We start from the raw sequence: 14,472 nt of genomic DNA on the forward strand, positions 1-14,472 counted from the left end.
AGACAGGGACCACAAGCCTCGCTGGTCAATGGGCGTTGGAAAGAAAAGTGAGTGGGGAAAGGAATCAAGAAAGGTGACCCTGAGACAGGGGACCAAGCAACCAGAATGGAAGCAGGAGATGGAGAAATCCCTGCATGCAAGTGAAGAGGGAGGAAGCTGGGCACCGTACTCAGACTGGATCCTAGAGAAAGCTATTGACCTGATGAAAAAAACTCTCAGCTCCCTAGGAGAGGAGAATCCTGAGCCCTACGGCCGCCCCAGCTCCTGGAGCCGCAAAGGGAGAGACACCGAGGGGGACATCTACTGCAACCCCGGGGACATCTACTGATCCAGTAGCCCCCACCCCCTACCGGACCACAGATGGCAATCTGGACGGAAGACACTACCACCAACAACGGAGGCACCGATCCATTCCAAGACGTCCACCGTTGGAGGTGAAATTCAAAGGGGAGCCAACACGCTTGGGGTTTTTCCTAACCCAAGTCCTCAGCTACATGGAGGAATACGGGCAGGACATTCCCAGCGACAAAGCCCGCATCCGGATCGTGCAATCTGCCCTGGATGGACCGGCTGCAGATTGGGTGGTGAACTTGCATGACTCCAATGCCCCAGAACTCAGTAACTTCAACTGTTTCATGTCCTCTTTGAGAAGACGATTTGAAGATCACCTGGCTAATCGCAAAGCCCGTGAAAGGATAAAAACGATGAGGCAAGGCAAATGCCCGGTGGCTGAATATACACAAGAATTCCGGGCCATTGCCAGCAAACTGAATTGGCCAGAAGACATCCTCCTTAGCCATTTCAAAGACGGACTAAACTATGAACTATATGACGCTTGCCTGCCCCGAGGGGACCCACACCGACTTGAGGAATGGTACGTCTTGGCAGAGGAAGCAGAGATCGACATATTGAAGAGGCACCGCCGAGGAAAACAATGGAGCCGCCCCCCGCCTGAGCTGACACACGAACCGGTGAAATCATCGGCTACAGCCAAGAAGCAAATGGGGTGTTTCAAGTGCGGAAGAGAAGGGCATCGAGCTGTAGAATGCCACTCAAAGGCCCCCCAGCACAACCCAGACAGATCCCCAATCAACAAACCCGGAAAGTCTTCAGCTAAGCCAAAAGAAACAGCCATGAGAATGATGGAAATTGCAGAACCCCCCTTCCAGTGATAGTGATAGATGAGCAGGGCATTTTGGATTTGTAAAAACTTTACATTTAATTAAACGGCAATTTTGGTGGCCATCCATAAAAAAGGACATTGAAAGTTATATAGCCAGTTGTCCAAAATGTGCCACGGAAAAGAGATTGCAAGGGAAATTGCCAGGACTATTGCAAACAGTGGCAAGTCCCTCAGCCCCCTGGAGAGAAATAGCCATGGATTTTATAGTGGAATTGCCAGAAAGCAATGGGAATACTGTGGTCTGGACGGTCACGGACTTGTTTTCCAAACAGATGCACTTTATCCCTTGCCAAAAGATTCCCACTGCAAAAGCCTTAGCAAAACTTTTCATCCAGCACATTTACAGATTGCATGGGGCACCCCAACGCATCATCTCTGACAGGGGGGTGCAATTTACGTCTGCATTTTGGAAGGAATTTTTATCCCTCTTAGGAACCACTCAGGGACTGACATCTAGCCACCACCCACAAGGAAATGGGGGGGCTGAAAAAATGAACTCCGTACTTAAGCAATATTTAAGATGTTTTCTTAGTTTCCAGCAGACCGAGTGGGCGGACTTACTCCCTTTTGCAGAAGTTGCCTACAATAATGCAGTCCACTCCAGCACAGGGTACACTCCTTTTCAAATAGCCACCGGTCAAAGTTTCAACCCCATGCCAGAATTAACCCCAAACGAACCAACGATCCCTTCGCTGAAAGAATGGATGGAAAAACTACAAAACACCTGGCCAATAGTTAGAAAAGCACTAGATGAAGCTAGGCAGGCATACAAAGCACAAGCCGATAAAAAAAGGGTTGAGCCTACACCATTCATTATAGGAGAAATGGTGTACTTATCTACAAAATACCTAAAGTCCCTACAGCCCTGTAAAAAACTTGGACCAAAATATATAGGACCTTTTCCAATTAAAAGAATCATAAATCCAGTAACAGTAGAATGAGAATTACCCAAAAATCTCAGGCAAATACACCCAATTTTTCATTGCAGCTTGCTGAAAAGAGAGCATCAGTCACCTCTACGGCCAAAAATCCCCCCCCCACCACCTCCAATCATGGTGGAGGATGAACAACACTTCGAAATAAAGGAAATCCTTGATTCTAGGAGATATCATGGAGCAACTCAGTACCTAGTTGCCTGGAAACACCTCCCTCCCTCACAAAGCGAGTGGGTCCATAAACGTCATGTCAGAGCCCCGAAGCTATTGAAGAAGTTTCACACAGAGTATCCTAACAAGCCTGACTAAGTTTTATACCTGTTTTGTTTTCTTTCAGGTTGATCTCTCTTATTTTTAAGAGGGGCCGGATGTCAGAATCCAATTATATTTCATCTTTAATCATCAAATATAGAAAACCCCAATTCTGCCTTCTCTGGATTCTGCCATAAGAGGGAGAGAAGGGGGAGAACAAAGGGGCTATATGGCCCTCACTTCCTTTAGTATACTTCTAAGGAACTGAATGTGTTTATTGCAACCTCAAAGAGTTTGAATGTAAATAGCACCAAAGAACCTTACCATAACAAAGGGGGCTATTTACCTTTCATGTAGTTTATCTGAAGTCTCCATCCAGACGGAAGAAAGGAACAAAGGGGTGGAATTGTGATGCCTGAAACTATCACTGGAAGGGGGGGTGATTGGGTGGGACTACTGGGGAACCCCTTAAAACCTTGAATGGGAGAGCTTGGACCCCAAGTCCTGTCTAGCACGCCTGCAACCACTTCTTCTTAATAAAGGATTCCTGTTGGAAGAATTATTCCAAGAGTTCTGTCTTCTTAAGATGCAAAGTGGGGTGGGTCCTTACATTAGACAGGACTTGCAAAATTAATCCACCTGGAAGGGAGACCCTTGCCGGGGGATTTTGCAAAAATTTACCATGTCAGACAATGGAGCAAGAGAGGGGGAAAACTCCCTGGAAAGAGAGCCGCTGACCCAGTTGGAACCTTGCCAGATGTTGGGATCCGAGAGGTCAGATTCCTCAGGAGAAGAAGTGGTGGAGACACAGGGACCACAAGCCTCGCTGGTCAATGGGCGTTGGAAAGAAAAGTGAGTGGGGAAAGGAATCAAGAAAGGTGACCCTGAGACAGGGGACCAAGCAACCAGAATGGAAGCAGGAGATGGAGAAATCCCTGCACGCAAGTGAAGAGGGAGGAAGCTGGGCACCGTACTCAGACTGGATCCTAGAGAAAGCTATTGACCTGATGAAGAGAACTCTCAGCTCCCTAGGAGAGGAGAATCCTGAGCCCTACGGCCGCCCCAGCTCCTGGAGCCGCAAAGGGAGAGACACCGAGGGGGACTACTGCAACCCCGGGGACATCTACTGATCCAGTAGCCCCCACCCCCTACCGGACCACAGATGGCAATCTGGACGGAAGACACTACCACCAACAACGGAGGCACCGATCCATTCCAAGACGTCCACCGTTGGAGGTGAAATTCAAAGGGGAGCCAACACGCTTGGGGTTTTTCCTAACCCAGGTCCTCAGCTACATGGAGGAATACGGGCAGGACATTCCCAGCGACAAAGCCCGCATCCGGATCGTGCAATCTGCCCTGGATGGACCGGCTGCAGATTGGGTGGTGAACTTGCATGACTCCAATGCCCCAGAACTCAGTAACTTCAACTGTTTCATGTCCTCTTTGAGAAGACGATTTGAAGATCACCTGGCTAATCACAAAGCCCGTGAAAGGATAAAAACGATGAGGCAAGGCAAATGCCCGGTGGCTGAATATACACAAGAATTCCGGGCCATTGCCAGCAAACTGAATTGGCCAGAAGACATCCTCCTTAGCCATTTCAAAGACGGACTAAACTATGAACTATATGACGCTTGCCTGCCCCGAGGGGACCCACACCGACTTGAGGAATGGTACGTCTTGGCAGAGGAAGCAGAGATCGACATATTGAAGAGGCACCGCCGAGGAAAACAATGGAGCCGCCCCCCGCCTGAGCTGACACATGAACCGGTGAAATCATCGGCTACAGCCAAGAAGCAAATGGGGTGTTTCAAGTGCGGAAGAGAAGGGCATCGAGCTGTAGAATGCCACTCAAAGGCCCCCCAGCACAACCCAGACAGATCCCCAATCAACAAACCCGGAAAGTCTTCAGCTAAGCCAAAAGAAACAGCCATGAGAATGATGGAAATTGCAGAACCCCCCTTCCAGTGATAGTGATAGATGAGCAGGGCATTTTGGATTTGTAAAAACTTTACATTTAATTAAACGGCAATTTTGGTGGCCATCCATAAAAAAGGACATTGAAAGTTATATAGCCAGTTGTCCAAAATGTGCCACGGAAAAGAGATTGCAAGGGAAATTGCCAGGACTATTGCAAACAGTGGCAAGTCCCTCAGCCCCCTGGAGAGAAATAGCCATGGATTTTATAGTGGAATTGCCAGAAAGCAATGGGAATACTGTGGTCTGGACGGTCACGGACTTGTTTTCCAAACAGGTGCACTTTATCCCTTGCCAAAAGATTCCCACTGCAAAAGCCTTAGCAAAACTTTTCATCCAGCACATTTACAGATTGCATGGGGCACCCCAACGCATCATCTCTGACAGGGGGGTGCAATTTACGTCTGCATTTTGGAAGGAATTTTTATCCCTCTTAGGAACCACTCAGGGACTGACATCTAGCCACCACCCTCAAGGAAATGGGGGGGCTGAAAAAATGAACTCCGTACTTAAGCAATATTTAAGATGTTTTCTTAGTTTCCAGCAGACCGAGTGGGCGGACTTACTCCCTTTTGCAGAAGTTGCCTACAATAATGCAGTCCAGCACAGGGTACACTCCTTTTCAAATAGCCACCGGTCAAAGTTTCAACCCCATGCCAGAATTAACCCCAAACGAACCAACGATCCCTTCGCTGAAAGAATGGATGGAAAAACTACAAAACACCTGGCCAATAGTTAGAAAAGCACTAGATGAAGCTAGGCAGGCATACAAAGCACAAGCCGATAAAAAAAGGGTTGAGCCTACACCATTCATTATAGGAGAAATGGTGTACTTATCTACAAAATACCTAAAGTCCCTACAGCCCTGTAAAAAACTTGGACCAAAATATATAGGACCTTTTCCAATTAAAAGAATCATAAATCCAGTAACAGTAGAATTAGAATTACCCAAAAATCTCAGGCAAATACACCCAATTTTTCATTGCAGCTTGCTGAAAAGAGAGCATCAGTCACCTCTACGGCCAAAAATCCCCCCCCCACCACCACCTCCAGTCATGGTGGAGGGTGAACAACACTTCGAAATAAAAGAAATCCTTGATTCTAGGAGATATCATGGAGCAACTCAGTACCTAGTTGCCTGGAAACACCTCCCTCCCTCACAAAACGAGTGGGTCCATAAACGTCATGTCAGAGCCCCGAAGCTATTGAAGAAGTTTCACACAGAGTATCCTAACAAGCCTGACTAAGTTTTATACTGTTTTGTTTTCTTTCAGGTGGATCTCTCTTATTTTTAAGAGGGGCCGGATGTCAGAATCCAATTATATTTCATCTTTAATCATCAAATATAGAAAACCCCAATTCTGCCTTCTCTGGATTCTGCCATAAGAGGGAGAGAAGGGGGAGAACAAAGGGGCTATATGGCCCTCACTTCCTTTAGTATACTTCTAAGGAATTGAATGTGTTTATTGCAACCTCAAAGAGTTTGAATGTAAATAGCACCAAAGAACCTTACCATAACAAAGGGGGCTATTTACCTTTCATGTAGTTTATCTGAAGTCTCCATCCAGACGGAAGAAAGGAACAAAGGGGTGGAATTGTGATGCCTGAAACTATCACTGGAAGGGGGGGTGATTGGGTGGGACTGCTGGGGAACCCCTTAAAACCTTGAATGGGAGAGCTTGGACCCCAAGTCCTGTCTAGCACGCCTGCAACCACTTCTTCTTAATAAAGGATTCCTGTTGGAAGAATTATTCCAAGAGTTCTGTCTTCTTAAGATGCAAAGTGGGGTGGGTCCTTACATTTGGTTTAACTATACTGTTTAAGCGGGATTTTCCCCAGGTCTCACCTTGACTTCCCTAATGTCACTAACCCCTAATAAAAGTTTCCTTTTGAGACAATGCCTATTTCAAGAGTTCTGCTTTCTTGGGTGATTAGCTGAGGTGGGTCCTTACATTAGGTTTACATGTGAGGAAGCTCAAGAACCTAGTGAAATTCGAGCAGGTTAATGGCACCCATTAACCGGTGCATCTAGGATTTGGGGACCACCAAGAGACTATCTGTTTTATGGTCATCCCAAAGATGGCAGAGGAGATGATTCTGGGCCTGGCTTGGTTTGCCACGTGGAGGCCCAGGATCTATTGGAAGAAAGCCTCAAAGTGAATGATTATGAGGAAGCAAGTCCCAAGCCCTCCTGACAAGAGAAAAGAGCAGTCTGAGAAGGTGGGATGGGCAAGGAAAACCTCTTGAGTACAGCAAGGGAGCATCGGAGGAGGGGAGGAGCAGCAATCTCCAAGACCTCATGGAGATGTTCAGCAAGAAAGAGTATGACGTCCTACCCCCTCACTGCCCCACAGACTGTACTCTTGAGATCCTGCTTGGGGCAAAGCTTCCAAATCAAAAATGTATTCCATGACTCACCCACTGATGCATTTGCCCAACAGCTGAAGCAAGAGCTACAAACTGATGCATGGTTTGTGGCTCATCAGAGAGAATTGACCATGAGGCAAGGAAAGGGAACAAATTGTATGTCCCAGACCATCTGCGGCTACAAGTCCTACAACACAGCCATGATGCTGAGCAGGCAGGCAGGCCACTTTGGGTTCCTGAAGACGCTGCATCATGCCAATCACCAGTTCTGTGGCCAAAGATGAAGAAAGACATTGAGAACTATGTGGGGAACTATGCTGTTTGCGTGGCCAGCAAAAGATTATAGGCTGCTGCAGACCCTTGGAGAAAATAGCCATGGACTTTGTAGTGCAGCTGCCGGAGAGTGGGGGAAGCATTGTGATTTAGACTGTAATAGACCTGTTTTCCAAGCAAGCCCACTTCATTGCTTGTGCTGGACTCCCCTTGGCCCAGAAGCCAACAAATATGTTTTTGCAACACATCTACTGACTACATGGAGCATCTAAGCGCATCATTTCAGATCGTGGAGTCCAGTTTACTGCTAAGTTCTGGAGAGAGTTTATAAGGATGATTGGGTCCTCCCAGGGCTCAGTTCCTCTTTCCATCTGTACAAATGGATCTGCAGAACAAGCTAATGTCATAGTAGAGCACTACCTGCATTGTTATGTCAACTACCAGTAAATGAACTGGGCAGAGCTTTTGCTGTTTGCAGAGGTGGTGTATAACAATGCAGTACACAGCAGCACTCCATTTAAGTTAGACACAGGAGTGGAATTTGTGCCAATACCAGAGTGCCCAGAGGAGCCCCCCCCTCTTCGAGCACCCTAAGTAGTCACTTAGGGTGGGTTCGTTCCAACGGGTCTGGAGCGATACAAAAAAGGCTTTAGCTAAGGTAGCCGAAAGTCAGAAAAAGCAAGCAGATAAAAAATGAGCTCCTCAGTTCCATGTAGGAGATAAAGTGTATCTGTCTACCAAGTATCTTAAGTTGAGACAAACTTGCAAGAAGTTAAGACCGAAGTACATAGTTCCTTTCCCCATCTTAAAAGTCAGTAACCCAGTGACAGTAGATCCAAGACTACCAAGATTGTTGGGTAAAATGCACTCAATATTCCATTGTAGCTTACTGAAGCCATACAGGGGATCCATGATGAGACCAGTAGGGACAGCAGCCCAGCCCCAATAATAGTAGAAGGGGAAATGCATTATGAGGTTAAGCAAATCCTCGATTTCAGAATCCACAAAGAGAAGTTGCAGTACTTAATCCAATGGGAGAGTTACCCGATATCAGAAGCTAGATGGATAAAAGCCCAGCACACAAAAGCGGATCGTTTGGTAAAACGATTCCACACTAAGTACCCACAGAAGTTGGGACCTGTTCGAGGAAAAGATTAGGAAGTAATGATGGGTATTCCTTTTTGTTTTCCAGATTCCCTTTCTCTTCTAGGTGGCTGGCCTGTCAAGCTACAAAATTTACTGTTTTTAGGACCATTGTAGTGGTTCTAGGTTGCCAACAGTTATGGGGGAGGAGAGAAGGGACAGTTTGGGATCCACAGGTGTTCCTTATCAATGTGAGAGCCAAAGCCACTGAGGAGATGTTGTGGCAAACTGAAGTTTCTTCTCATAACAATTGCTGGAAGATTAATTGGACAATGTGACCTGAACTGTCGGAGAGGGGAGGGAAAGTTTTACTCTTAATTATCTGTTTCCTGCCATATTCTCAGAGCTAGCTTTCCTTCTATCTTACTGGTTTGCTAATGCTTAATAAAGTTTACATTAGAGAACGCAATGTCTCTAGTGTTTTGCTTTGTTGGGCTTCTCAGCTGGAACTTGATAGAAAATATGAGATCAGTCACTGATGACATTGAATCAGTTTCTACTGTACATAGACAATTTATAGTCAAAGCTAGAAGTAACTTAGATATCCCTTATGTTTTTCAGAATGGTACATATTGAAAAATATGAAAGCCCCAGCAATATAAAACTATCTATTTTGTCTACAGATGCCAACATGAGAACTTAGTAGAATTGCTTGGTTTCTCAAATGATTTTGATCAGCCTTGCTTGGTGTATGATTATATGCCCAAAGGTTCTTTGCTTGATAGATTAGCTTGTCTGGTAAGTGCTTTCTCTAGTATTTAAGCCTAAAAGTATGAAACTTGACCTATTCATGCAGGGTCATACTTTTTAAATATTTAACTTTTTAAAACATAACAATGAGAAACAGGAATCATATGGCTGATTGAGACTGATTTTCTAGTATAGGTCAACTATTTCTTGATTAATTATTTTGGAGAAAAAATTTATTAACATTGTAACATTTTTCTACATAAGATTAATTCCTGTTTGAATTCCTAATAAATGTATTATGAATCAGTTCAAGATTTCAGAAAAAATATGTAGCCTTTGCAGACATAATGTTAAACTGTTACTCTTCATTTAGTACAGCTAGAAGGAATATGTCAAATGTTTTAATCTTTAAAAATAATTAGAGATTATTAAGCCTGAATAGGAGCAAAATGTTCTTAGCTTAAAGTACAGTATCTGTTAGAAAAATGGTTCATAAACTATAGCTTTTATTTTTTCAAAACACTGAACTTTAATGAGTAAAGGCAGAAAAACTTTAATAGAGTTTTGCTCTTTATTCAGTGTTATTGGAGTTAGTGGGAAAGGTACAGATCTTAGCCATATTATTCATGTAATGCTAAAGTATATTTTAATGTTTTTCCTAACATTAAATGTATTTTCAAATTTTCTTTTACTAGATAATAAAATATAGGTAGTCCTTAACTTACAACAATTCATTTAGTGTTCAAAGTTACAATGGCACTGAAAAAAATGACTTATGACCATTTTTCACAGTTACAACCATTCCAGCAATCCCATGGTCAAATGATCAAAATTCAGATGGTTGGCAACTGGTTCATATTTATGACCGTTGCTGTGTCCCAAGATCATGTGATCACCTTTTGTGACCATCTGACAAGCAAAGTCAATGGGGAAGCCAGATTCACTTAACCATGTTACTAACTTATCACCTGCAATGATTCAGTTCACAACTGAGGCAAGAAAGATCATAAAATGGGGCAAAATTCACTTAACAAATGTCTCACTTAACAACATACATTTTGGGCTCAATTGTGGTTGTAAGTCGAGGACTACCCGTATTGTAATTCATAAATTCTGTAGTTAAAAGGCTCATTATAACATGACTAGTTTTCTTTGATTAGTGACTAGACTTTGCTTTGTTAAGATATGAGGGCAATTCGGAAATAAACCCCCATTTGGTTATCAATGACAGACACTTGCAGATACAGAACGTTTATTATACACATTAGAAAACTACAACATTACATTGCTTTTCGACATAATAATTGAGGCACTTGTCATAACGTCCTACAAGGTTTGAAATTTCATAGTAGTAATCACTTGGTGCCAAATCTAGGCTATGGGGGTGTGTATGATCAAAAACATCCCAACGGAACTGCTTCAAAAGTTCTTGGGTGTGTCTAGTGGTGTGTAGGCAATGCCACACTGGAAGTCAGTAAGCTCCGACACTTGTTATGGATGGCCCGTCTGAGTTTTTGTAACGTTTCACAGTAGACTCTTGAATTGATGGTCGAACCACGCTCCATGAACTTCACTAGCAGTACTCCTTTGGGATCTTCACATTTGATGGGATTTTCTATGGCACCATTTCTGGTGTGGTGTTGGTTCATGATAATGCTCGCCTGCACACTGCTAGATGCACCCAAGAATTTTTGAAGCAGTTCCGTTGGGATGTTTTTGATCACACCTCGATAGCCCAGATTTGGCACTGAATGACTACTACTAAGGAATTTCAAACTTTATAAGACGTTATGACAAGTGCCTCAATTTGAATGGCAATTATGTTGAAAAGTAATGTAATGTAGTTTTCTAATGTGTATAATAAAAGTTCTGTATCTGCAAGTGTCTGTCATTGATAACCGAATTGCTCTCGTATATGAACATATTAGTAACTGTATATTCTGTTCATAAGAATCATACAGAATTGACTAATATTCAGTGTCAGCAAATATGAAAGGAGTGATTTACAGTGTAAATTTAGAAAGTGACTGCACTTTTTATGAAACAGAAATCTCTATATTGGGATAATGTTCATGATAGCTAATACTTAAACATAAAAATGAGATAAAGATATACTTCTTTCCCAAATTGCCAAATATGATGTTTCATTTAATGGAATCAGTGACATGAAAAAATAAGATCCAAGCTTATTATTAGTTGCAGCTTATCCTGAAAAAAAAATTCTCATGAGTTTTTATAGCTTTAATTGGTCAGTGCTGCTTATTATTGGGAATAGAATGCTCTCAACTTTGCTTTTCTTCTTTTGTTAGTTTAATTTTATTGAATAAAATAAGTGATTCCGATAAAATGCTGAAACTTTTCTACTCTCCCTATTTATAAAGGACAACACTTCACCAATACCTTGGGAAACAAGATGCAACATTGCTTATGGGACATCAAATGGAATCTCTTTCTTGCATGAAAATAATCATATTCATCGAGATGTTAAAAGGTAATGTCTATAAAAATAATTCCTGTGTAAAGCATTCTAAAGGGTGACGGAGTGGGATAAAAAGGGCTGTAAGATTTACTTTTTTCCTTGAGTTGCTTGTGAACTTGTTATGTGCTCCTGGCTACAGGCAAGCTCGCCTGACCAATAACCAGCCAAGACACAGTGAAAGACTTTCGTTTCATTTATTGCAATAAACAGGGAGAGAAGCTATCAAAGCTTGGTTCTTTCCAAGGTTCCAACCCAAAATATTCCCTTCTTTATACAACCCTGTCCCAGTTGCCACATCCCTCCTCGTTCCCCATTGGCTGAGGTACTATGAGGTTGCACTCTTTCTGACTGCTTCCTTCATATTTCCTGTTACTTTCCTTAAATATACTAAATCATATTCATATGTACAGTAATAATATAAAATATTAGACATATTCAGGTAATTATTTTGAGCTGATATTTTATGCCATTTCCTCTTGCAGCGGCTTTTACAGCTTGTATTCTTCCTTTCCCAATTCTGGAGACCCAGATAAATTTTTGCCTACGTGTTTATCTTACATCCTCCCTTTATACTACCCTTTCCTGGTTCTCATCCATTGTAGTTTCTTTGGCAAGATCGTTTTTCTACAGTAAGATTCCATTACATAGCAGATTCGACCTTTCATTTTGATCCTATCAAACTGAATTACAGAAAGGTTCCCCACCATTTGGATTCAACCCAGCTGTTATTTCTGTTTGTTATTTCAGTGGGGGGAGGCAAAAAATAACTTTTAGCTTACTTTTTTTTCCCAGTGCAAATATTTTACTAACAGAAACATTTGTGCCAAAACTTTCTGACTTTGGGCTTGCAAGGACATCGGTAAGATTTACACATACTATTCTAACAGATAGAATAGTTGGGACAGCAGCTTATATGGCTCCAGAGGCATTAAGAGGGGAGATAACTCCTAAATCGGATATCTTCAGTTTTGGCGTGGTAAGTTGTTATTTTTTAAAATAACTCAGTAAATGAAGATTGTTTTCTCTTTGTGCTGCCTTTCTGTTTCTTAAATTATCTTGCTTAATGAAAAATTATTGGTAACTCACAAACTATACCTTGTTTTTCAACTTTGGGATGGTCCAATGCACAACTAAATTTAACTCCAGGTTTCTTGTAATGCCAGTGTCTCAGTTGTTAAATTGCTCTGCTTTTGTAGATGGATTTCATTTTTCTTCACTAAGAAAGTCATGAATGAGATTTAGTGGGAATTGCCCATTATTTTATCTCAAGCCAGAGTTTTCCTAAGAGCCTAACTCCTAGTGTTAGAGGGGATACACTAGTCCAGTGGTGGTGAACCTATGGCATGCGTTCCAGAGGTGGCACTCAGAGCCCTCTCTGTGGGCATACATCCCATTGCCCCAGCCTCGCCTTCCCCCGCGCCCCCCTCATCAGCAGCCCCCCTGGAGGAGAGTCACCCCCGACCATGGCTCATGTGGAGCAGTGCAGCCAAGGACATGGCAGCCAGGCAGCGTAGACAAGACTCTGTCCTCATGCCCCATCGCACACAGTTGATGCTGCGGGGCGCGGGCAGAAGGCGTGGCCACCATGGCACTGCTGGGCTGCCTAGGTGATCTGCGGTGGGCCCTGGAGGCGGTGAATGGCCCTGCAGGCAGGGCAGGAAATGGGGTGGGGCAGAGCGGGGGTAAGGCAGAGGGTGAAGCGGGGCAGGGCCCGTTTTAGGGCACTCAGTCTCTAAAAAGTTCGCAATCACTGCAGTAGTCCAATAATCTGATTTCTTTTTCAGGCAGATATCTGATACTTATTTAAATATTTATCATGAAAAGACTTCAAATCCCCCTCTATAAAATGTAGAATTTGAAAAACTTTCTATTATAATCCTAAGTCTAGTGATAGCCATACAGAGATTTCGGAAATACAATTTCTTCATATATTCAGTTTTACACTTTTGATCACTAGTTATAAACTACGTATCAGGTCCCCAAATCCTTATTGTCTACCTTGCATATAAATTCTTGTGGTTTTGTTTTGGGGCCTGCCATTCTATTGGAGGGAGGGGGGCATTTGCTTTCGTTTGGGATAACTTTCATTTTCTACTTTTCCTCTCCCACTTCTATCCATTTGAGAAAGGAATGTGTCTCTCTTATCAGGGAGACGGTTACAGAGAAACAAAACTGGAGAAGATTTTGTGATGCATGCCAACTGTGCCAGTTACCCACACATTGTGCCACCTGTGGAGTGGCTGGATTTTAAATGGACGTTATGACTCTGGTGGGAGGAGGAATATTGCTGGTTTAACTATACCGTTTGAGCAGGATTTTCCCCAGATCTTGCCTTGACTTCCCTACTGGCATTAACCCCTAATAAAAGTTTCCTTTTGAGATGCCTGTTTCAAGAGTTCTGCTTTCTTGGGTGGTTAGCTGAGGCAGGTACTTACATAAGGTGAGATCTGCATAGTACTCAACCTGGAGAAGTTGCTGCCCTACTGGGGGAGTCGCAACTAAATTTCACATGGAGGAATTCCAGGCAGAGAAATGGGCTGAGGAACTCCTATGTTTGAAATCAGATGAAAGCCACTCCAGGGATCTGGAAGAAACCGGACCTTCTGGTGAAGAAGATTGAACCCACATGGTCACTCGGGGTTGGAAAAAAGGAAGCATGGGAAGAAAAAGCCCCGAAGGTTGCCCTTACCTGAGGAGGAGGAGGGAAGAAAAAGAAAAAAGAAAAAAAATCCAGAGCCTGCCCCTCCTGATAAAGATGGAGAAAAGGAGGGATTGAAATTGGGGATGATGGAAGCTGTGATGGAATATGTGAAAAAAGCCCTCAACAAAATTAAAGTGCAGCTGAAAGAAATCAGAGGAAGAGTTGGAGGGTGAATCGTATGAGAAGGAATTGGAGGTACGAGAGACGGCAGCGGCTGGAGCCCAGGAGGCAGTACCATGGCGAGGCCGTCCGTCTCATGGAACCAGAGGCAGACCACCCCAACCAGCCGAATTGAAGCCGATTCCAATTGGAGTGAAGTTTGATGATCTGCGATTGGGATATTTCCTGGTACAAGTGTTCACCTACATGCAAATGTATGCAAGAACACTGCCTACCAATGTCAAGAAGGTCTGAGTAGTTACTCTAGCTTTGGAAGGTAGAGCAGCTGACCGGATGGTGACCCTGTACA

At 43.4% G+C, this 14,472-nt stretch overlaps 1 protein-coding gene across 4 annotated transcripts in view; it reads left to right on the forward strand.

Annotated features, from left to right (window-relative positions):
* The window catches only part of IRAK4 (interleukin 1 receptor associated kinase 4), a 99,353-nt gene that overhangs the window by 60,315 nt on the left and 24,566 nt on the right, over positions 1–14,472 (forward strand). For 2 of the 4 annotated variants that reach the window (XM_039340705.1, XM_039340704.1), the window contains exons 7-9: positions 8,757–8,871; positions 11,205–11,314; positions 12,095–12,278. In XM_039340705.1, coding sequence (XP_039196639.1) covers positions 8,757–8,871; positions 11,205–11,314; positions 12,095–12,278 — 409 coding nt within the window. Of the gene's footprint in view, positions 1–8,756; positions 8,872–11,204; positions 11,315–12,094; positions 12,279–13,450; positions 14,032–14,472 lie in introns of those variants that run through there. The other 2 variants (XM_039340707.1, XM_039340706.1) reach the window with 2 other exon arrangements.

The sequence above is a fragment of the Crotalus tigris genome, unplaced genomic scaffold (genome assembly GCF_016545835.1).
Source record: "Crotalus tigris isolate CLP2741 ecotype Arizona unplaced genomic scaffold, ASM1654583v1 scf7180000017753.6788120, whole genome shotgun sequence".
NCBI lineage: Eukaryota > Metazoa > Chordata > Lepidosauria > Squamata > Viperidae > Crotalus > Crotalus tigris.